The 23,922-nt window shown below is 50.4% G+C and overlaps 4 protein-coding genes across 7 annotated transcripts in view; 2 read left to right on the top strand and 2 right to left on the bottom strand.

Annotated features, from left to right (window-relative positions):
- The window catches only part of gfm1 (G elongation factor, mitochondrial 1), a 13,210-nt gene extending 10,778 nt beyond the window's left edge, over positions 1–2,432 (bottom strand). The window contains exons 1-4 of one of the 2 annotated variants that reach the window (XM_056612303.1): positions 1,978–2,432; positions 1,119–1,242; positions 751–903; positions 438–570 (exon numbers count right to left, since the gene is read on the bottom strand). In XM_056612303.1, the coding sequence (XP_056468278.1) occupies positions 438–570; positions 751–903; positions 1,119–1,242; positions 1,978–2,147 (580 nt within the window). In that variant the 5' untranslated portion in view covers positions 2,148–2,432. Of the gene's footprint in view, positions 1–437; positions 571–750; positions 904–1,118; positions 1,778–1,977 lie in introns of those variants that run through there. The other variant, XM_056612304.1, reaches the window with a different exon arrangement.
- itpkcb (inositol-trisphosphate 3-kinase Cb) lies at positions 2,156–17,271 on the top strand. The gene is made up of 7 exons (XM_056612305.1): positions 2,156–4,057; positions 10,544–10,643; positions 11,533–11,746; positions 12,118–12,322; positions 13,247–13,348; positions 13,689–13,760; positions 14,910–17,271. The coding sequence occupies exons 1-7, from the start codon at positions 2,912–2,914 to the stop codon at positions 15,117–15,119; spliced, it is 2,049 nt and encodes a 682-aa protein (XP_056468280.1). The 5' UTR covers positions 2,156–2,911; the 3' UTR covers positions 15,120–17,271.
- Positions 16,103–20,647, bottom strand: actmap (actin maturation protease). Of its 2 annotated transcripts, XM_056612313.1 has the most exons (7): positions 20,379–20,647; positions 20,061–20,271; positions 19,906–19,974; positions 19,678–19,802; positions 19,164–19,293; positions 18,323–18,393; positions 16,103–17,939 (listed from the first exon to the last, which is right to left on the bottom strand). In XM_056612313.1, exons 2-7 carry the CDS (start codon positions 20,231–20,233, stop codon positions 17,611–17,613), a joined length of 897 nt encoding a protein of 298 aa, XP_056468288.1. In that variant the 5' UTR covers positions 20,234–20,271; positions 20,379–20,647; the 3' UTR covers positions 16,103–17,610. The 2 variants fall into 2 exon arrangements, with proteins under 2 accessions (XP_056468288.1, XP_056468287.1); XM_056612312.1 differs by having other exon boundaries at positions 16,104–17,939; positions 20,061–20,639.
- Positions 20,627–23,922, top strand: snrpa (small nuclear ribonucleoprotein polypeptide A). Of its 2 annotated transcripts, none has more exons than XM_056612314.1 (7): positions 20,627–20,731; positions 20,975–21,056; positions 21,143–21,315; positions 21,736–21,912; positions 22,627–22,803; positions 22,928–23,016; positions 23,370–23,922. In XM_056612314.1, exons 2-7 carry the CDS (start codon positions 20,984–20,986, stop codon positions 23,527–23,529), a joined length of 849 nt encoding a protein of 282 aa, XP_056468289.1. In that variant the 5' UTR covers positions 20,627–20,731; positions 20,975–20,983; the 3' UTR covers positions 23,530–23,922. The 2 variants fall into 2 exon arrangements, with proteins under 2 accessions (XP_056468289.1, XP_056468290.1); XM_056612315.1 differs by having other exon boundaries at positions 20,629–20,731; positions 20,978–21,056.

Raw genomic sequence — 23,922 nt, 5'->3', positions numbered from 1 at the left:
GGACATATTATACCGCCAGGTGTGAGTGTGATGATTAGCTTTACAAGCCGTTTCAAAAATCGGCCCCATATGACATCACTAGTGGGCGTGTCCACCTAGATGGCCCCATATGACATCACTAGTGGGCGTGTCCACCTAGATGTGAGCTGGACAGATCGGTCGACCAGCCTACCCAGTGGACTGAAGGAAACGTCGCTCATCAATCCAGCACAGATCTGCCCCACCGGTACACACACGCGAGCGTTTGCGCCGTTTGACTTTGGGTTTGTTTACGACGTATCCAAAGCAACGGGGCGTTCAGAGACGTGGCATTAACGAGCAGGTACCTTGCTCAAGACTGCTTGAAGGTAGGTTTCAGTCATTGGGGATCAAACCCAGCGCCTTTTGGCTGTGAGTTGTACTGTGTCACTACCACCCTGCTCCCCGTCCAGCCCTACCTGGTGTGTCGATGATGTTGATGTTGTGGTCCTTCCACATGGTGTAGGTCGCGGCCGACTGGATGGTGATGCCTCTCTGTCGCTCCAGCTCCATGGAGTCCATGGTGGCCCCGACGCCATCCTTCCCCTTCACCTACAGCCCCCCCAGGAGACGACACACCATGGGTCACGTTAAACGCATGGGGAGGACGGAAACAGCTTACCGATCATGTTTATGACTGCAGTCAGGAAGTTTAATATTCCGGCATGCTCTGTCGGAGGTCCTTGCATCATGATGAATGAATGAAACAGTGGAGTAGTCGCTGGCGTTCACCTCATGGATCTCCGCTATCCTGCCGGTGTAGTACAGGACACGCTCGGTAAGAGTGGTCTTCCCCGAGTCGATGTGAGCAGAGATCCCGATGTTTCGGATCCTCTCGTTCGGAACGAAGCCAGAGGAGCAGCTTCGACAACTGTTTATTAGGACCTGTAGTAAAGCCCAGTTCACGGTTAGATTATTCAATTCAATTCAATGTTTATTCATCAGGACCCTTCAGATTATTAGGACCTGTAGTGAAGCCCAGTTCTCGGTTAGATCAGGTGTCGTTGTGATTATGTGTTGATGATGATGATGATGATGATGTAAGTGACAACACACGGAGCGTTATGATGAGGGATAACCGTTCTGTGAGATGATCTTACGTTCTTGAGAGTGACGGTTCCTGGTGCCAGAAGGTGTCTCCTCCCCAGGCTGAGTCCGGCTGTGAGGACCCTCATGATGACGGTGTGAGGCTCGGTGGTCGTTCCTCGATCGCAGCCCCCTGCTCTGGATGTCAGACCGTTCAAAGTCACGCCGGACCAAAACCCTACAACGCTTCCGGGTCTACGGAAAGCGAAAAGCGAACATTCCACCCTACATGATATTAAAATGTAATAATAATTTAGGCTAAATAATTAGACCGATAGATATCGAGCAATAAACAAACTGTTAACCAATGTTAACTAAATGTGAGAAGTAATAAAAAACATGTTTTCCTTTATATCAAGTGTTGCATAGAACACATCGTTAAGGGCTTATTGTTCATGTATAATAAGTTAATGTATACCTATCGATGGCTTCAACTAAATGCATCAATTAAATACAATTAGATGAATCAACTAGTGAGTCATAGCATGTTGGCCGAGTAGGCCTAGTCTTTCAAAGTCTATGCAAGTAAAAACACAAGAAACGCCCAATCCACGATGTATCCTCACTGTTTGGTGATGAGTGTGAACTTGCTTTCTAGTGCCTAGCTCTATTGATCAGATTGAAGCCAGATACAGCCTGATGTAATAATGGTTCATAAGTGCTTCCTCCCACTCAACCACACACAATTGGGACGTCCCGAGCCGCTCCGGCTGCTGATCTATGGGATCCAGACAGAGGTAGGACACAGATGACTCACGCGCTGTATGGTAGGTAAACCTCCAATTCAATGCATCTGAATATGATGTGATGTTTAATCAGTGGAACCGACTACATGCAGAAAGTGTTCCCAAGCTACTTTAATGGTTACTTAACTTCACTCCAGGGTAGGAATGTGCTTGATGAGGGAGCGTCATGGGATGGGTGGATTGTGAAGTCATTACATCATTGGGTGCATTAATTAGTCCCAGTGTCCCACCCATTCCCTTCATTGGTCGTATCGCACGTGTGATTGAGTGCACCTGCACGTGAGTGACTCTTTCCATTGTTGTCCTTCCTGTCGCGTCTGCGGTCTCCAGCCCTCCGCTCTGACAGCAAGTTTAAAGCACCTGTCTTACTGTAGATTAACATGTATATTCCATCATGCCTGCCAGTCTCCGGAACGTTTGTATTAATGCGCCTGTCATGCTACTGATGAACACATTAGTCATCATGCACTGGGTATGGTGGTCGTTTATTTAGTGCCACAACAAACCTAACAAGTCCGTGCTGTAGTCATTATTTCCTCTTTCCGTGATGTTTCTCGCAGTTTCCTAGGCCACCTGTGGCAAGACGTCTTCAACTGAAAAGTGTGTTTCAGTACACAAGAGGGCAATATAATACTGCTTCGTGTTGTTTTATTTAAACATTATTGGTCTACTTCAGGGCTCAATTGTATGGATATCAAATTAAAGTGATGAGCCGATAGATGATTTTTATATTAATATTCTAGTATTTCACCGTTTGGCGTGTATTTGTGGGACATTTGCTGCATTAAAGGGAACAGTAGATGGTGGTGAAGCAGCAGCAGCACTGATGGGAATATTGATCAGTGACTATTGATCAGTGAAGGGAATGGGTGCGGTCATTTAAGGCTCTTCATACTTTAGTCACAGAGTGACTATAGTGTGTGGTTCCTTCCTCAGTGTGTGGTTCCTTCCTCAGTGTGTGGCACTGGTTCCTTCCTCAGTGATTTGGAGGGTGCGTCCTTGGCTCCGCTACTACGGCCAGAAACATGGGACAAACGCTCTCCACTACTACGTAGAGCAGGATGGGACAAACGCGCTCCACTACTACGGCGAACAGTATGGGACAAACGCGCTCCTGCCCGCACCACCCCGCCGCCGCTCCGGGTGAAGCAGCAGAGCCAGCCCCGCGGTGTCGAGTCCGCAGGTCTGAACCTGGTGCGGAGCGACTGGAGGATCTCATCGACTCTCAATCGGAGAACAACATCGCGCGTTTAGAGAACCAGCAGGTCGGCTCTAGGAGCCAAGAGGACCGAGTAGCTTTCATACGCGGTTCGGAGAATCATCGAAACCACGAGAAGGAAAAGTTACCGGAGGATGAGTGTTGCGTGTCGGGGATCGGAACGAAGCATACGGCCTCGGGTGTGGAGGATACCCAGGACGGTGTGAACAATGTGCGTGTAGCCCAGGACGTGTTGAGGGGAGCCGATTCTCTCGGTCTTGATCTACGAGTCAGGGACCAGCGGTGTGGGGAACCCAGAAACAATAGGACGGACCATGACTCCAACCCCCCTCCGAAGGCCATGGAAAGTAAGCCACTGGGAAACCACATCCAGGGTCCTGATACCTCCGAGGCCGGGGCAGTCTCTGGCTCATATCTAAACCGAGCCTCGGTGCTCGTCTCGGGCAGGGAGCGGACCTCGGCTGGGCTCGGCTCGTTTTCGGCCGAACCTTCGGCCCGAACGAGCGATCACACGCCCGACACCATGACCAAAACTAACTTCTGTTCCGTTCCTTGTCAGACTATGCCCGCAAACGACCAAATCACCCCGTGTGCGGTTAAATCCGCTCCACGGAAAGACTCGGATTACCTTCAGAGTCCCTCGGGAGGAGGCCAAAGTTTCCCCGGTACTATTCCTAAGCTGATCATCACCAGGGAGCCCAGTCCCAGCCGGTCGCAGGGCTCCCCACCCTCCTACACCGGGCTGGGGCTCGGCGGTTCGGGCTACGAGCTACAGCCGGACGAGGAGTCGCCCTGCTCGGACAGCGGCTGCGGGGGGTCGCCGGCGCTCATCCGCTCCCCTCGGAAGCTGTCCAACAGTTCTTCCGTCTGCCTGTCGTCAGCCTCGTCGTTCGAGGAATCAGAAGATGACTTCACCGCCAGTGACATCGAGTCCAGTCTCTCTCCAGGCCTGTGCAATTCGATGGGCAGCCCGGACGACGGGACGTGTGTGAGTGTCCTATACTGGTTTACCTGCCACTCTACTTTCTACGGTCTTCACCTCCCTTCTCTGTGATCAATCAGTGCATGGGGCATTAAGCCTCGGGTAGATGTCGATTGTCTTGCATTATTCACTTTCAGACTCGGTGGTTTGACTTGTTTCACTAAAGGGTGGCCCCGTGTGAAGTCCTACAGAAAAGATGATTGTTTTCCAGGTCTGCCTCATAGGAAGCTGTGTTATTCTCCATGGACCGGAGGGCTTTAAGTATTCAAACGGACACGCTAGGAATGACTGGTGCCTATCCTGAAAACAGGATGTCTTCACTATAAATAGTCTTTTGACAACGCAGGTTGCTTTCAAGGTCAGAGGTCACTTACGCTGGAACTATCTATTGAAGAATGCAGAGTTGGGAAAGGATAAAAACAGCAAGGATAATGGAATGGGTGGCCTTCAAGATATTCAACTGATTCAACTTTAGTTCTGTGTGATATAAGCGAGCCGCTAGTGATATGATAATCATCGTTATCTTAATGTCTACATTAGTTTCCATTGCTCAGTCAGTATGTAGATAGTTAAAGCTGAGTGATCACATCTCTTTGAACAAGAACTCAGGACTAAGAATACAGTGTCAGGCTTGTTTTGGTCCATCCTGCTTCAGCTAAGCTTTACTAATCATGTGTAGGTTAACACCAGAACAAACGGTGATCCAAAGTTTGAGCACTAGTCATAAAGATAAAACAATACAAATATTAGAATGACGCATGCAAAATAAACCTGTAAATATGTTGAAATTAGGAATTATTTGTGTGACACAAGTGACACATGTATTTGGACCTACAGACCTACTGTCTGTAGGTCTAGAGACTGTCTGCAGGTCTGTCTGTAGGTCTAGAGACTGTCTGCAGGTCTGTCTGGAGGTCCAGAGACTGTCTGTAGGTCTGTCTGGAGGTCCAGAGACTGTCTGCAGGTCTGTCAGGCGGTCCAGAGACTGTCTGCAGGTCTGTCAGGCGGTCCAGAGACTGTCTGTAGGTCTGTCTGGAGGTCTAGAGACTGTCTGCAGGTCTGTCTGGAGGTCCAGAGACTGTCTGTAGGTCTGGTGGTGCAGTCAGTCCTGCTCCTGTCTCGAGGGTCAGACGGTAACGACTCGAGGTGACCAGCCTGCGTGCCGGGTGGGGGGCAGCGGTCCATGTTGAGGCTGGTGACCTCCTGCAGGCACCCCTGCTGACAGATGTCCTCCTGACTGCCAGGGCTCTGTGGGGATCTGCGTACCAGGCGGTGAACAGGCAGGGCATCCGCAGACTCTCCACGGTCCTCTAGATGTGCGTGAAGATGCTGGCCTTCGTGCCGGACTCCCCCGGTCTCCTCGTGGAAACGGCGGCACTGGCGACTACAATAGACTCATACTTGGTGTTTGTGTTTTTCTTATGTAACGTGTGCCAAAGCTGAGGGAAGCGAGACCTCTGAACTCTGTCCTCATTGTAACAGTAAAGGGAACATACAGTCAGCTCTTCCTGAGTGTCATAACGTTTGGTGAAACGCACGTCTTTGCTATTATTTCATGTTGATGTCATAGGAAACTATGTAAAGCATAATTTCCGTCCTCAAAAAAATTGCACAAATCTGAAGAATGAGGAAGGATTGGTCACGGTCGGGCCGGGAGCGATGTTGTTGATGGGAGCTGAACTGGCGGCTGACTCACGATCCCAGTGCTGGTGAGCTGTCCTCTAAAGTCTGTCTACAGTGAGGTCTCTGGGAGGGCGAGGTGGGCGTGTCTGTTGTGCTGACTTTGTTCAGCGTCTGCATGACCAGTGTTCCGCCAAACCTGTTACACTCTGCTGTGTGCTTAGTGATGCGAGCAGATACCTGAGCAGACACGCAGAGAGACACACACACACTCACACACACACACGCACTCGAACGCACGTACAGGCTAATCACTCAGATGCCATCTAGCATGCCTTCTGTGTTGAACGTGTGTCATGGAAAATTGGGCTGAAGGCAGAGCCGTTGCTAGGCAACACGTTTTGCCATATATGGTGCTTTTTTTTTTTTCTTCATTCTTTCTCTCGGTGACAGTATTTGCTCTTGCTCGTGGCGTGCGAGCGTTGCCTGACGGATCGTAGATCAGTGTCTACTTTTCACACTTCACACAACAAGGGGGATTTTGTGGGCCCTCATTGCACCTACTTGTGAAGTTACTCCTGGCCTGGGTCACAAACACTCACTCCCTCCCTCACTCACTCACACTCTCTCTAAGTCTAATCTTTTCCCCTGGAATACCTTGAGACAGTGGAACAGAAAACAAGGGGGGGAAAATGAAGATAAGCCGAGATGAGGGAGAGCCCAAACACACTCGCACAAAAGCGCACAGTGACTCTTTGACGACACGTGAGCCCACACGGAGAGTTTGACACAAGGCAAGAGAATTCATCTTATCCCCCACAATTTGTAAACTTGTATTCATTGGCGTTCAGTATGCAAACTCCCACAGCCTCTTGCGCATGCTTGTGTGAACACAGTGTGAGCATGCACACGCGCACAAGATGTCCTCACACTTACGATGCACATGTAAACACTGGTGGTGGCTGTGTGGTCTGGCTGCAGGAGGCAGGAGATACGGTGGAACGGGGGGGGGGGGGGAGGGAGGGAAGTGGTTTCTCTGTATTCAACTTGTGAAAACAGGCCTCTGCTCGACACATGTACCCGCCGCCGCACCCCCGGAGCGTTCCTGAAGAGACATGGTAGCCGTCTGACAGGCTCCCGTCTGACAGGTTCCCTCCAGGGTGAGAAGGTTCACGTTGCCCTCGCACCCGAACACGCGCGCACAAACGCAGACGCACACCTCGCTGGTGTTGCCGTGGGAACCTTGTCCAGTAGCCTACGAGGAGGGGCGGTAGGGAGACCTACTACAGTATTTGTAAGTTGTTCCCCCCCCCCCCCTCACACGCCTGTGGCTCCGCACAGGGCTGAAGCTCAGGATAGGCTGGATTGCGGCGGGTGGGGTGGGGGGGGGGGGGGCAGGGCTACAGCATCAGGTGGAGCAGGAGGTGAGCAGGCTGCAGGACACGCAGAAAGGGCGGCCGTGGAGGACAGGTCAAATCCGGGGTAAATGGAGATAAACAAAGCAGGCCAGTGTGAGCTGCACCCAAGAGACCCGGGATCCAGGGAGATGGCACTGGCGGGAGGGTGGGGCGGGGGGGAAGCACTGGTAAATATAGAGAGTGGGAGACGTCAGGGCAAGGGTACGAGGTGAGGGTTCGCTTAGTGGACACCTTCCGCTGTCATAGAGGTCACCTTGGTGAGGAAGGCAGAACGCGTCGCTGTTGACCGTGCTTTCCACGCTCCGCCTCACAGGTGATGCATTATTACGGTTTCAATAGGCAGATGTAGAAAAAATGAACGAGAGGAAAACTGTTGAATGGTGGCTCCTATCCGCCAGGTCCTTTTGGAGTACAGTTGGGTGATCAGGGGTTGGGGAGTATCGGTTGGTATGTTGGTGGTGTTACCGAAGACAAACCTTTTGGGGCCGTAAAACAACGGACGCCGGGACACCTCTCTCAGAAGTGAGCCCTTCAGTGGTCTGTGAAGTGGCTCTTCTTCCTATGAAGAAAAACGAGCAGCATTCCCAGGATTCCACGGCTGGAAACTAAATGCTGCTGGAGAGAGGGGGGGGGGGGGGGGCAGGAAACGAGACGTCCACTGGATCCTCAACGCACCAATCGGGGGTTAGGACGTTTCATTTAACTGCATACTATACTACACTATGTGGCGGCATGTGGCTCAGGAAGTAAAACAGGTTAGCTGGAGGTTAGCTGTCACCGGAAGGTTGCTAGGTCGATCCTTGGCACCTCCTATCTGAGTGTCAAGTGTCCCCGAGCGAGACGCCTCACCCTGACTGCTCCTGACGAGCTGGCTGTCGCCCTGCGTGGCTGTCGCCCTGCGTGGCTGACACCGCCGTCGGTGGGTGAATGTGTGTGCATGAATGGGTGACTGTTGGGCAGTATTGTAAAGCGCTTTGTATGGCCACTGCTTAGAAAACGAACTGAAAAATGCATTCCATTTACCTTTGATATGAGGTGGTCCAGAGTAGGACTGGTTGCGTAAAGCTTGCCGCGGTACCACAGAGTGGAAACGCATCAACACATCAACGCTTCAACCCAATGCAATGCATGTGTAAACCTAGTCGGGGAAGCTGCTCACCTTCTACACAAAGATCCTCACTGTACCGACAGCGATATATTGTTTCTCTTTCTTCTGAAAAATGTGCTTATTGTGAGTCTCTTTGGATAAGCGAAGCGTCTGATAAAGGCCCTGAATGTAAATGTAAACAGGCGAGGTCATAGCTTGGTTGTCGTGCTAAATCTACCAGACTGCCGGGATGTGATGTTGGCCATAAAGCCGTTGACCCCACGTCAACTGTTTAATAAGCAGGTTGTACAAGCACACTTGTATTGTTAAGTGTCATTTATTATCTATTGTGACAACAAGCTTTACGGCAAAGGCCGGGCTTTGCCAAGTGTCTTGTAATCAGTCCTCTGTCATCTGAAGCGTAATGGAACATTCCGGACTGATCCAATCTCAGGTGTGACCTGTTGGATGTTCTTGTCCTGAAAGGCGTTCTGATGCAACCTCAAACCGGTTCACAGGTGAACCAAATAAATGTTCAATTATTTTGTGCCAAGTGTGAGTCATCATTAATGATCAAATTTACTTTCACGCAAACAAAGGCCATATTTAATATTCTACAAGAACTTGAAGCGGATCTAGGCGTCCGATGCTGCCGGTTATCGTAGTGCCATCCAAAGTTTCCTGTTCTTTGAGATGCTGTGTTTTTAGTGGTTCAGGGTAATCTGATTATCAGATTGAGGGATCAGTCCATGCAGGCTCTCGCTCGCTCTCTCTCGCTCTCTCCCGCTCTCTCTCTCTCTCTCATATATATATATTCATTCATATATATGATATTTTTCGATCACTGATATTCTGTTGCCGTCATAACAAACTTAGTGACGTGCTTTCCGGTTCACGCACACATTAGTGGTTCTATAACTCTTATCGTAGGACGGATGATGTGGTCGCATGTCCTGCCCACTCGATATGGAGTGGGCAGGACATGCACAAATATGCAATGTTTGTAATTTTCTTATTGCGCAAGATTGCCCTGTTGTTGCACTGCATATGGATGGAATGAGAAATGTCGGCCCAAAAAACATGTTAAAGTAGGGTTGGAGACCATTCAGCATGAAGATCTTTTAGCAAAGGATAATACCTCTGATTTTCCCTAAGGAGACAAGTCACTCCCCCTAAAAGCCAATGGCCAAAGACACTTGGTGGCAGACACTACTAACCCTGGTACACTGACAGCCTTAGACACTTAGTGGTAGACACTACTCACACTACTACTCTGACAGCAATGGCTGCTTAAGTGGTAGACACTACTCACACTTCTACTCTGACAGCAATGGCTGCTTAGTGGTAGACACTACTTACACTACTACTCTGACAGCAATGGCTGCTTAGTGGTAGACACTACTCACACTAGTACAATGATACTAGTAGCCACTAGTAGTAGATACTTAGCGGCAGACACAACTAACACCACTACACTGATACTAGTAGACACTTAGTGGTTGTATGTCACAGTTGTGGCTCACAAGCAGTTATTAAAACGCTAACATTTGTACCTTCCAAACCCTGTCTGAAGCTTTTGTCAAACGTGTCCAACCCCTGTTGAGATCCGGTTTGTGCCGCGGAGGGAAGGCATGCGAGGAGAACAGCGAGGACAAGCACTCACACGGGGACACACGCACAGACACACACACACACACACGGGGATACGCACACACGGGGAAAGGGAGCGGCGAGGGTCAGTGGACTACGTTAGTCAATGTTTAATCGTTGACAGTTACGCAGAGATTGCCATCTGCGCCGGAATACCATAACATTGACTTCATGTGGCTCGCTGTCGTGTCGTCGATAACATCTCTCTGTTCTCTGTCCTCTCACCGGCCTTTGGCCTCATCGCCCGGGACTTGAACCCAGACCCTCTCCTTCACTGTTCGGGCTCCGGGCGTTCCCCGTGTTGAGAACCGTGTTATGTGCTCCTTCTTCGGATTCTCTGGCCTCGAAAGCCCTGTTGCAAATCGTCCATGTGAGGGTGTTTCCCAATACAGAAAACGCCTGTGTGACACACACACGCACACGCACACGCACACGCACACACAGTTTCAGACAGCAGAGGGGTGGGGGGGGTCTGTTTTATGACATTGGCAGACTGGGTAAATGTTTTATGAATGGGCTTGGTCACGGACATAGTGCATCTGGCCTGGCTGAGGGAGGTGTCTGTCCAATGTCTACACTGAGGTGTGTGCTTCTGAGCGACCCTTCGTTTCCGCTCTTTGTTTGAACACACTCATGCGTAAACAAGGGTTCCCGGAGATCTGCCAACATACTTCTAAACCTGTCTAATAAGTTGACGGTTTATTCTGGGCTCCACAGAACAAGCCCTGGCAGAAGATCAAGACCATGGTACACTGGTCCCCCTTCGTTGTGTCCTTCAAGAAGCGTTACCCGTGGGTGCAGCTGGCCGGCCACGCAGGTAAGCTCCACCTAGCACCCGCCTTCCTGTTAACGCGTGTACATTTACATCTAACGATTGCACTTGGCTCCATGAACATCCTTACTGCGCCGACAGCGATATATTGTTTCACCTTCTCCTGACAAATGTACTTATTGTAAGTCGCTTTGGATGACAGCGTCTGCTGAACGCCCTCAATGTGAATGTAAATGTTTAGCAGACTCTTTTATCCAAAGCGACTTACAAATGTTTAAAATACTGCTGTCAAGCGATTAAAATATTTAATCGCGATTAATCACATTAATGCCATAGTTAGCTCGCGATTAATCGCAAATGTTTTTTCTATGCTAAATATCCCTTGATTTCTTTGTCCCATTAATTTTTCTCATTTTAATGCTCTTATCAACATGGAGAAGTGCATCGGCTTGCCTTGTGCAAATGTTTTTTTATTGATAACAACATTGGCATATACTGATCAAAACAGGACAATGCAAAAAAAAAAGCCTATAGTGCAATTAAACGATGAACATACAAACATACTGCCTTGAACATAGCAGTCAGGCTACTGCTTCTTTGTTTTGAGCCAAATAAAAAAAAAAAAAAAAAAGAATTGCGTTAAATCGCAATATAAAAAAATAACAGAGTTAAAATTGGTTTGCCTTAACGCCGTTAATAACGCGTTTAACTGACAGCACTAGTTTAAACACGCATTCACACACCGACGACGGTGTCGCCCACGCAGGGCGACAGCCAGCTCGTCGGGAGCAGTCAGGGTGAGGTGCCTTGCTCAGGGACACCTGGACACTCTAGGAGGCGCCGGGGATCAAACTAGCCACCGTCCAGTCACCGGCCACCTGCAAACCAGAACCTTGTTTCCTCGATCTTGAACTCCTGCTCCCTCGTCTCCTAGGGAACTTCCAGGAGGGGGAGTACGGGCGGCTGCTGAAGCGCTTCTGTGCGTGCGAGCAGCAGTGCCTCCAGAAGCTGATGGGCGACGTGCTGCGGCCGCACGTGCCCGGGTACCACGGCGTGGTGCAGCGCGACCAGCAGGACTACAACCTCATGGACGACCTGCTGGCCGACTTCGACTCGCCCTCCATCATGGACTGCAAGATGGGCAGCAGGTACGCGGGGGGGGGGGGTGGGGGGGGCATACGTTGGGATAGGCCATACGTTGTTGACCGTTTATCGTTCAAGCTTTGTTTCCTATTCCTTGTACTGTCGAGTACAAGTCGAGCCGCCCTAACGCTGTCCCTAGCGTTATCTGACGTTAACCTTTGACCCTGGGGTAAACCGGTCACATCTGCTTGATGAGAACACGGGAAACTCTGTCCTTTGGGTAAACATCTCCCTGATTGGATCATTGACAATTGCAGGGGGATGGGGTTGAAACAAAATAGCTCTGTGTAACCGTATAGACCCCCCCCGCCATCCCACCACCATGGGAACCGGGGTCGACGCGCTCTGTTAACCCCCCCTGCCGTCTCGCTCCCAGGACCTACCTGGAGGAGGAGCTGAGCAAGGCCCAGGAGAGGCCACGCCTGAGGAAGGACATGTACGAGAAGATGGTGGAGATCGACCCCGGGGCCCCCACGGAGCAGGAGAGGGCCCAGCAGGGGGTCACCAAGCCCCGCTACATGCAGTGGAGGGAGACCATCAGCTCCACCACCACGCTGGGCTTCCGGATCGAAGGCATAAAGGTCAGGGGCCGGCGGCGGAGGTCTCCGCGTTGGCGTTCGCCAGATGGGACAAACAGTTCCCGAGGTTTCCCGATGGGAGAGTGTAAATATTTATCCGCGGTTCGACACAGGAAGCGCCTGCGCTGACCGAACTGAACTTGGCAGTTCTCTTGAGTCGTCTGCATAAACAAAGAGCGTTCGAAATTCTTTCCTCGTACAAAAAGGAATGAATCAGACGACAGCTCATGAATTACAAATACTTGTGTTGTACGGTTGGCGGCGGAGCTCAGGGGGGGTGGGTTGACGTGTGCGTTGGTCTGGCTGGTGTGTTGACGTGTGCGTTGTCCCGGCTGGTTTGTTGAGGTGTGCGTTGGTCTGGCTGGTGTGTTGACATGTGTGTTGTCCTGGCTGGTGTGTTGACGTGTGTGTTGTCCCGGCTGGTGTATTGATGTGTGTGTTGTCCCGGCTGGTGTGTTGACGTGTGCGTTGTCCCGGCTGGTGTGTTGACGTGTGTGTTGTCCTGGCTGGTGTGTTCATGTGTGTGTTGTCCCGGCTGGTGTGTTGACGTGCGTGTTGTTCTGGCTGGTGTGTTGACGTGTGTGTTGTCCCGGCTGGTGTGTCGACGTGCGTGTTGTTCTGGCTGGTGTGTTGACGTGTGCGTTGTCCCGGCTGGTGTGTTGATGTGTGCGTTGCTCTGGCCGGTGTGTTGACGTGTGTGTTGTCCTGGCTGGTGTGTTGACGTGTGTGTTGCTCTGGCTGGTGTGTTGATGTGTGTGTTGTCCTGGCTGGTGTGTTGTTGTGTGCGTTGTCCTGGCTGGTGTGTTGATGTGTGCGTTGCTCTGGCTGGTGTGTTGACGTGTGTGTTGTCCTGGCTGGTGTGTTGATGTGTGCGTTGTTCTGGCTGGTGTGTTGACGTGTGTGTTGCTCTGCTTGTGTTCTGAACAGAAGGCGGATGGGACCTGTAACACCAGCTTTAAGACCACCAGACACCTGCAGAAGGTGAAGCAGGCCCTGGAGGACTTTGTGGACGGAAACATTCAGATCCTGGTATGTGGGAGATGTTGAGCAACCTGATTTCTACAATCTGTAATTTGCTTATGTAAGAAAGGGGGAGGCGGCCGAGAGCCGATGAGCCACTGTGGTACGTTTGGGTGTGATAGTCACCGAGGTGAAACTGAAACGTAAGCATTTTTTTTCCAGTTAAAGTAAACTTTTAAGGGAATTAATCCGGTTAAAGCTTGGTTTCTGGGCCGGCATGTGGCTGAGGAGGTATGGGAGAATGTTAGACAATATTGTGAAGCACTTCGAGTGGCCACTGGTTAGAAAAGCGCTGAATAAATGCAGTCCATTCACCATCTCTGTGGCCCATCTTATCCTCCGCTTCCAGGAGCTCTACCTGCAGAGGCTGAAGGAGCTCCGCTCGGTGCTGGAGACGTCCGAGTTCTTCAGGACGCACGAGGTGAACCACCTCCCTACAACACTTCACATTACCCTGGTCTCCTGAAACATGGATCCATGCATCCATCAAACCTTCCAACGCATAAAGTGTACTCCCTCAAAGGATCCTTTAGGGACAAAAGCACCGCCGAAGAACAACATGGAGATGAAACGGTTAAAAATAAGTCTGTTATTTACAGTACCCTGCACTCCCACGGTGGTTGTGTAATGTGTCCTTACACAGAAGTTGCTGATTATGTAATTGCAGAGCATAGTTTCAAAGATGAGAACACATAAACCGACAGAGGGATGGGCTCCAGTGTGCCCATCCCCTCTCAGCCAAATGGGTTCTCATAGCGTTCCTATCTCCTCATCGCTATGGATCCACCTGTGATTACCGCACCGTGTTAACCACAAACAGGCTGTACCCGTCAATCACACTCACCACGATGAGTACGATCAGCTACTGGTTATTTCGATTGAAGCATTTAAAAATAGTACCTAGCATCTTCTAGCGTGTTATCCTCGCTATCTTTGTTGTATACGGGGAATGGGTTAACCTAGTGATGGTTAGTGCTTGGCACTTGGTTCTATGAACTTCCTTACTGTACCGACGGAGATATATTGTTGTTTCTCTTCTTCTGACAAATGTCCTTCTCGTACGTCGCTTTGGATAAAAGCGTCTGCTGAATGTAAATGTAAAGTGTCAACATACAATCAGGGCTGATTCAAAGTTTTAATCGCGATTAATCACACTTTTAAAATTACGTTTTAAATCCACTCCGATTGAAGTTAAATGAGATTATCAAATGGGAGGACACTTTATCATTCATACCAAACGTACTTAATAAGCAAAAACTAGAACAAGTGATCTAGAGTTGTATTGACTCACTCAGTGTGGGTTGAATTTGAATAGGAAAACCACAGATTTGGGAATTGTTAACAGGCTGTCACTTACTGCGATTGTAAGTGGAATTGAATGTAAAGTAAGTGGAACTAAACACCAAAATGCGTGAATTTGTGTTAATCGCGGTAAAATAAGATTGGGTTTAACGCGCTAATTAACGCGTTAACTTGCCCAGCCCAACATATAACCGAGGCTTGTTCATCCGATCCCAACAACAGCCTTCTGACTCCCCCGTCTCCCCCGCCTCCCCCTCGTCTCCCCCAGGTGGTGGGCAGCTCGCTGCTGTTCGTCCACGACGCGACGGGGAATGCGCGCGTCTGGATGATCGACTTCGGGAAGACGGCGCCGCTGCCGAGCCCCCAGACCCTGGACCACCGCACCCCCTGGGCGGAGGGCAACCGGGAGGACGGCTACCTCTGGGGCATGGACAACCTGATCGACGTCTTCAGCAGCGTGATGTCCCCCTCGCCCTGAGGGGGGGGGGGGGGCCAGGGGAGTGGGGGTCTTATCAGGGGGAGGCCCCGCGCTACTGGTGTCACCGGGAGGAGGTCGCACGCCAAAGGCTGGGGAGGGGGGTTCTCTCGTTCCCGTGGAAACGAGGTCAGAGAGGGGGCGTGAAGAACGAGGCCGGGATGAAGATAGAGAGACAGGCCATTTGGGATCAGATCCGTGTTTTGGGATTTAGACACCACGAGGCTCACGTGGTTGGGGGCACCTGTTTTTTCTCATTCCGGTCAGCACTGGGGGGGGGGGGGGGGGACCCCCACGAAGCCCACCATCTACGCCCAGACATGTGTCTGTTACCGGAGGAAGGGGTGTGACGTCTTGTGGCATTGTAAGACGTCCACCAGATGGGGGAGAAGGAGTGGAGGAGCTGTTTCTGCTTCCAGTCACTATTGACGTTCTGAACTGAACGCCGTTTTGTTTTGCAAACATTTGACTCGAGACTCCTCGGCCGCGGCGCCCTCTGGTGGCCAACTGTGCGGATGACATGTAGGGAAAATGGACTTCATCGAGTCGTGTTGTTTTTTTGACCGTGGCCTTCATGGAGATCAGCTTTGTTTTTGACATGGGCCACTTCTGTCTTTTTTTTTTAGACCTTTTTGTATAAGCGACACTAAAACACTGGTAAACAATCAGTCAAGTAAACCAGTGCATATTCTGTAAATACACTATTATTTAAGTATTTGCCTTTATATTGTCTTACCCGGTTGGAAATATGTGTGCCTAATCATTTTGACCATTCCAATATATTTCCATGCGTTTATCTCCAGGTAATAAAATCCAAGTACAAAACAAGTATTGACTTCCAAAGCTAACCATACTAAAAGTGTTGTAACTGTTGTTTTATGGCTAATGCAAAGATGATATCTGGACTGTTTTTTTTTTTACATAATTCGTGGTATGGTGTACAGCTTTAGCATTCTTGAGTAAATTGCACTATGGATCTTTACTAAGCCATTGAACAAAGCAAGCGCTGCCTTTACTGTATTGTAATACGTAATTACACATACATTAATCAGCTGATCGGGAGATAGGTTTGCAGATTTTCAACTTGGTTTAATTGATATTGGATTTGCTAAGAACTGATGAGCTGTAATGAAGTGGTAAACTGGAACAATCAGATTCAAATGTTTAGTGGCTTTACGGGGCATTTCGCCTACAATTCTAACTGGAAAATACATTTTGTGTCTTGGCGATGGTGTAAAATATAAGGAGTCAACACAGCTACAAACCTGACTCGATATGCAAAGGTTTTTTAATTTGTATAGTCTGTGAAAAGATGATGGTTTACAAGAGATGGCCCAAACGTGATATAATCTTGTAAAATAACGACATCGATGGCTCTATTGGGAATCTTTAAGGGGCGTGATATTCCTTGATCGGAATGTGTGTGGGAACATTCTCTCCGAGTCTTCCTAAAGACTGACCCTGGACGTGTCTTGAGGCACTGTGTCCAGGTGTTCTTCTGCTTTGTAAAGATATGTGCAAGGCGGTACCCGACACAAAGGGCTCCAGACAACACAATGGGAGTACTGGCATACTGGGAGGAATCCTATTTCTCTGGGAACTCCCCACCAAGCACACACTGAAGACCGGGAAACGTTGAATGTTTACAAAGTATTATCTTTCCTCTCCACTTGCGGTTTATTTTTGTGATTTACGACTAACAGACGACCGGGTTTTCAGACAGTGAGTGTGGGGAAAAGTGGGCGGGGCTTCAGGGGTTGAGGTCTTAACTTTGTGTATCCATTACCTACGCGCTGTATTTTTTTAAGGCAGTGACTTCTAAGGGGACAAAATATACATAATTGTGAATTGATTAGGTCTCTGCTTTGTATAGACTGAAATAAACTGGAACTTAAAAGATGTGTCTCCTCCCCATTTATTGTGAATCTACCATATATTCCGTGATAGTTCAATCATTCAGCCAAAACCTTTATACAAAAATAAATGAATCGTTTTGTTATCAACCATTTATTCTCCCAATGTAATCACAGTATTGCATTCATACCCCTGCAAGAGTTAAAGAAAATAACATCTCTTGACCCTTTTTCAGAGCAAACAAATTGGCAGAGATTGGAACCGTCGTCATTTAACATCAGAGCCCAGGAACGGGGAGACCCTGTTGGGTCTGCGCCCACGAGCCCCTGCACCAGTAACCCCAGTGAGGTCACTGGTCTGGGCCCACGAGCCCCTGCACCAGTAACCCCAGTGAGGTCACTGGTCTGGGCCCACGAGCCCCTGCACCAGTAACCCCAGTGAGGTCACTGGTCTGGGCCCACGAGCCCCAGCACCAGTAACCCCAGTGAGGTCACTGGTCTGGGCCCATAAGCCTCTGGACCCGTGACCTCAGTGGTTCCACCGCGCTACGCTGCACGCGTCCCGCCAGAATCCCACCCGGCCGCATCGGCCCACCGGCCGTCCGGTCCGCACGCGTCCCCCGGGCGGGGGGGGCACCTGCTCACGGCGCCAGGGTCCCTGGGTGGAGCAGCACCACCTGGCCTGCCAGCCCGTCCCCCACCCCGCCCTCGGGGACCACGTAGCGCGCCCCGTCCCCGCTCCTCTTGGGGTCCATCTCCCTCAGCTGGCCGTTGCTCTCCGCCACCGTCTCCAGACGCCACAGCTGGTAGCGCAGGCTCTTGCCCTGCTTGGCCAGGATGTAGACCTCTCTGGGGGGGGCCTCCGTGGGGGGGTGGGGGGCCCCGGGGCCGCCGGCCAGGTGGAGCCAGGGCAGGGAGGGGTCCGGCTGGGCGTGGTCTCTGCACACGCTGTGGACCCCCAGGAGGACGCCTGGAGGAGGGGGCTGGTGTTGGCTACAGTGATGGCAGCCCTCGCATTTTAAACCAATAACTAAACATACTGTAACTACCGGCAACCATTATCAGTCAATTACAATTCAATTGTACTTGTATGGCTCTTAATCACAGGTGCGGTCTCAAAGGGCTTCACGGGCCTTATATTTTATATTTAGTCACAAATGTGTACCTAAACTTTGTAAGATATAAGATGCAATGTGCACCTTTCTGGAATAAGGTCTGCTTGGATTGGGCTCTCGGTCTAAACGGCTTAGCGCCTCCAGGACAACACGAGGGTCAGCCCCGCTGTGCGACCGCCTGTCCCCTCTGTGTTCACCTACCGGAGGCCACTGCCCAGTGCGCTCTGTGTTCACCTACCGGAGGCCACTGCCCAGTGCGCTCTGTGCCCACCGCGTTGGCACGGCTCGTGGTTGAAGTCCTCATCGTATCTGTAGTGCACACGGTCAAGGAGTCCCCTTCCACCGACCCAGCTGACATACATCAGAGGGAAACAACATGGCTACCACCGGGTCCCCCCCTGAACACAGCCGTCTCACCCAGTGTTCTCAATGCCTGGTGAAGATCCCCAGCGATCGAAACGTTGCCTGTTGATGGATCCGCTTCTGGAGCCTTTAATCAGTGCAGCAGACCCTCCTTTCTCTTATATTCCGTACTGTTGTCTAGCCCCTGCGGATTACCTTTGGATGTGCGCAACCCCCCTCTTTTTAACACATCCTGAACACCTCAGTCAAATCCATGATGTCCAACAGGGAAATCAGATTCTGGTCGTTACGGAGCGAACAGGGAGAAGCTAATACGGGTAGTGTGCGGGCATGGTGGGATCGAACCGGGATCCTTTTTGGATTTGTTCGCCCTAGCCTCTCTACACCATCTACACCATCCGTCCACACGTTCATTCCTTCAGGAACGCTCACTCGTTGTTGTGAATGTTGTTGTGTTTGTTGTTGTGAATGTTGTTGTGTTTGTTGTTGTGAATGTTGTTGTGTTTGTTGGTGTGTTTGTTGTTGTGTTTGTTGTTGTGTTTGTTGGTGTGAATGTTGTGTTTGTTGTTGTGTTTGTTGGTGTGTTTGTTGTTGTGTTTGTTGTTGTGTTTGTTGTTGTGTTTGTTGTTGTGTTTGTTGTTGTGTTTGTTGGTGTGAATGTTGTGTTTGTTGGTGTGAATGTTGTGTTTGTTGTTGTGTTTGTGTACGAAGGATACGGGATGAGGACCGGCTTCCCAGCGCGCAGGTGAGCCACGATGGCCGCGGCGTTGGCCCCGCCCATCCCTCCGGTCAGGAGGTCGGCCCGACAGCCACACACCTCCCCCGCCAGCAGGGCCATGTCCCGGGCTGGGGATGAGGTCAAGAGGTCAAGGTTCAGCCCCCGTGACATCAGCACCTTCACATACATTCAGCTGGCACTTAATGTACGCACTTATTGTATGTTGTACGTCCTGGGACAAAATGTACGCACTTATTGTATGTTGTAGGTCCTGGCACTAAGCATTGTTTAGCGTCTTATCCTAGTTATCTCTGTTGAATACAGGGAACGGGTTAACCCACTTGGTTCTACGAACATCCTTGCTGTACCGACAGAGATATCTTGTTGTTTCTCTTTCTTCTGACAAATGTACTTATTGTAAGTCGCTTTGTATAAAAGCGTCTGCTGAATGTCCTGAATGTGAATGTAATCGCCAGCTTCATATACATTGGGGGGCGGGACCGGACACTTACCTGAGAACATTTCCCCCTGGGCGGTGTACCCCCTTTTCAGCGCCGTCTCGACGATGATCTCCATAGCGACCGGGCGCGCGGGCTGACGCAGGTCGGCTGCCATCCACAAGGCCACCAGACCGCACCTGAGCGCCAGGGGCGAAGGTTAGAACCGCACCGCGGAGAACCACCGACACAGCGAGAGACCGCTGTGGTCAACAGCTCATCACCGGGACATCTTTCACTTACTGTGGGCCATCCTGGATGAGCGACGGCACGTACTTGTTGAATAAGATCCACTGGAGATCTTTCCTAAAACTGGACCAGGGAAGCACAACGATGTTAGCATCTCTATACGTTGGACCGTGAACCGTTAATTTGTTGGAGATCCACCCCCTTCTGACCTGCTCTCCCTCTGGGTGAGAAGCAGGCGGGCTTCGGCGTGGTCGCCCTCCACTGGCCGTCTGCCTTCTGCTATGGCCTGGTACAGCTTCTTCTGGGTGGGCTGTGGTTCTTTGGGAGCTGGGGGTGGGGGTGGTGGTGGTGGAGGTGGAGGTGGTGGCATGGGCACTTCCATCGAAGTGTTTAGTGATTCCTGGGGCTCCTCTGAAGTGACTAAAGTGTACATGTTGCTGTACTATTCAGATGAGCCTGAGCCAATAACTGCATTGACTTGTTTAGCCATGGAGGGTGTGTGATTAGCTTAAATGGCTAAAACTTACCAACCAGGAGTTTATAAGTGTTAAATCCGCATGGATATTCAGCTTTATTCCAGTCAGTCTGTCACATCATGTCCCAATGGCGACCTAACTCCCTGTCAACGTCATTATACAAAATAAGTACATTAGTTCACTCTTCTTTACTGTACGAAACAAACCGGCGCTGTAGTTATAACCATATTTAGCAGCATCCTGCTCGACCAATGGGAACTCGAAACGGGACTTGGAACGTACCAATCAAAGTCTCGTTGTATATGTATTTACGCGAGAGTTCAGAGTGAGATTTGAGGTGAAGTGTGTCGTTTCATTCATCGTAGCCTCTGTGGGTTTTCGTTGACGCGGTTAGTTTCAAAAACGTAAGTATTCTATTTTAATTTGAAGCTAAGTTGTCAAATAAGTTTTCTTAGGATTCCTCCGCACATGTTCGACGTGTTTTAACAGAATACCATTAACAATAGGTAGCAAATAGAAGGAGAAGCGAGGCTAACTAATAGCCTGGTGGTAGCTCAGATGCTAACACGCTGACCCAGCTCCACCAAACCGCTCTGTGATGAACCGGTTCTGAGGTGTATCTTGTCTGTTTGAAACATCTTATTTAGGAGGACAGGATGGCGGCCCCGGACGTGCGACTCAACCATACTATCTACATCAACAACCTGAACGAGAAGATCAAGAAAGATGGTACGGTCCAGTCTCGACCATCAGGGTGGCGGTAGACTGAACTTTTTCACTAAAGGTTAAAGCTAAGGATGTTCTCTTTCTTACAGAGTTGAAGAAGTCCCTGTACGCCATCTTCTCGCAGTTCGGGCAGATCCTGGACATTCTGGTGGCAATAAACCTGAAGATGAAGGGGCAGGCCTTTGTGATCTTCAAGGAGGTCAACAGCGCCTCCAACGCGCTGCGGTCGATGCAGGGATTCCCCTTCTACGACAAACCCATGGTGCGTCCAATACTAGCATGTGGAATGTGGCTCAGGAGGTACAGCGGGTAGGCTGGTAACCAGAAGGTTGCTAGTTCGATCCCTGGCTCCTCGCAGAGTGTCAAGGTGTCCCTTAGCAAGACACTACTCACCCTGACTGCGCTATGCATGGTTGACTCCGTCGTCGGTGTGTGAATGTGTGCATGAACGGGTGAATGTGAGGCAATACTGTAAAGTGCTTTGAGCGGCCACTGGTTAGAAAAGCACTATATAAATTCAGTCGATTTACCATTTAGAGCATTTACCAGTGCGCCTTTACAACCTGTGTCTAAGGCCCAATCCCATTTCTACCCTTTCCCCTTACCCCTTCAAAACAAGGGGGAGGGGGAAGGGGTGGCGATATCTGTGGCTGATCACTGTTATTATCGATGCCCCCTACAGCGAATCCAGTACGCCAAACTCGACTCTGACATCATCGCCAAGATGAAGGGGACCTTCGTGGAGCGCGACCGCAAGAAGGAGAAGAGAAAGGTCAAGGGGGCAGAGGGCCCCGGGGGCAAGAAGGGCGTGCCGGGGGCCGCCGTGGCCCTGGGCCCCGGGGGAGCCGGTGCCATGCCGGTGAGTAGACCCGCTGGTCCAGTTTTTCAAAAAAATAATATTTGGATCAAATTGCTTTGGTGTCCCATGTTTTGTTCTCCAGGATCACCTGATCGGTTTTACTTTTATGCCAGTTTTTAAAGGATCGTTGGATTGGACCACTGTGATCCAAATACCGAATTTCAGGACTTTGTCCACCCTTCCGATGTGATCAGGATTATCCTGTTTGGATCAAATAGATCCCAAACCAAGTTCAAAGTTTTGAAAAACCCAAAGGGCAAGTTTGATCCGGATCAAATGTAAAATCGGATTACACGATCTGTTCTTAGGTCGGAATCCCTCTTTTGCTTTGAAAAACCCATTTCCAAGATTTGAACTGATCCGAGATCCTTCTGGATACCTTTAAAAAAAAAAAAAAACGGGGCCCAGGAGAAACTAGTTCAAAGATCATCTATGATCAGGAGAGGTTTTGAGGCATAAGAAAGCGGATTCTTACGCTTACTGGTAAAACTGTTGAAGTGCTTTGACCAATGGCAGTGGAGGAACAATCTGTAGAGTATGGTCGTGGTTTCACACGTGCAGAACGTCAGAGTAGGTGACGGCGCAGTGTGGGACTTCTCGTTCAGCATACGGGCGTCCCTCCCCTTATACGTGGCTCCTGTGTCCGACTGGAGGCCAGACGGTGAACGTTCTTCATGGTGAGTCTCTTACACCGCGCTGTGCCCCCTCCTGTAGGGGATGCCTCCCATGAGCCAGGCACCACGCATGATGGCCATGCCCGGCCAGCCACCCTACATGCCTCCCCCAGGGATGATGCCTCCGCCTGGGATGGCCCCTGGCCAGATGCCCCCTGGGTCCATGCCCCCGGGCCAGATGATGCCCGGACAGATGCCTGGTCAGATGCCGCAGCAGGTAATGTCACGCTACATTATAGTGCATGAGCATGATGCACGTGTTCCAATTAGAGAGGGTCCCATACAAGTGTGTGGTTGTGTGTGTGCGGCAGTATGTAACTTAATGCTCCTCTTGGTTCCAGATCGCGGAGAACCCTCCCAACCACATCCTGTTCCTCACCAACCTGCCGGAGGAGACCAACGAGCTCATGCTGTCCATGCTCTTCAACCAGTCAGTACCCCCCCATGCTCTATGGATCGACCAATATGGATGTTTTAGGGATCTTCGATCCCGATTTTTCTTGGGCCGATATTTGGAGCCGATACTGCTTTTGCTCCCTCAATTGACGTCATAAAAATCACACAATGATAACAAATGTTACCTGTCTCAATTTAAAGAAGGATCATTTATTGAACTGTCTGTAAATCGTGGCGGGAGGGGGAAAAAAATCCTCAGATGCCGATACGCGTAAAAAAAAACGCAAATATCGGACGATAATATCGGCCGGGGAATCGATACATCGGCCGATCAGTACTCGGTCCCCCCTGGCGGTCGCTAACCCCTCTGCCCCCTCCCTCCCCCAGGTTCCCGGGCTTCAAGGAGGTGCGGTTGGTCCCCGGGCGCCACGACATCGCCTTCGTGGAGTTTGATAACGACGTGCAGGCGGGGGCCGCCAGAGACGCCCTGCAGGGCTTCAAGATCACGCAGACCAACGCCATGAAGATCTCCTTCGCCAAGAAGTAGTCCGCCCCGCACACAGACACTGGGCCGGGACCCCACTGGGGGGTCGAACCTCGGCCTGTAACTCAGCGTTGGGTTAGACCCCAAATAACTCTTCCACAAGTCTTGGCTGTTCAGCGTAAGTATTGATTGCATCAAGTTGCCATGAAATCGCTGCAGACGTCTTCGCACCGTGCTTGATTACGTTGGCATCGGCTCATCAGACGGTAAAACATGAGTCTGTTTTCACAATTAACAAACGCCCAAATTATTTTCTTTTCTTTTATACGTAGCGTTCAGGCAACTTTGTGCTCATTCCTTTTTAACTTGTTTGTCATGAAGCATTGCACCCAGAGTCTGGTTTACCGGACATTGAACCTGGAGCTTTTGTTTTTAAATAAAAACCTTTGTATCTGA

This window comes from Gadus chalcogrammus, chromosome 16 (genome assembly GCF_026213295.1).
Source record: "Gadus chalcogrammus isolate NIFS_2021 chromosome 16, NIFS_Gcha_1.0, whole genome shotgun sequence".
Lineage (NCBI taxonomy): Eukaryota > Metazoa > Chordata > Actinopteri > Gadiformes > Gadidae > Gadus > Gadus chalcogrammus.
Note: the sequence above shows the minus strand (reverse complement) of the source record. Positions and strands in the feature narration are given on the sequence as shown.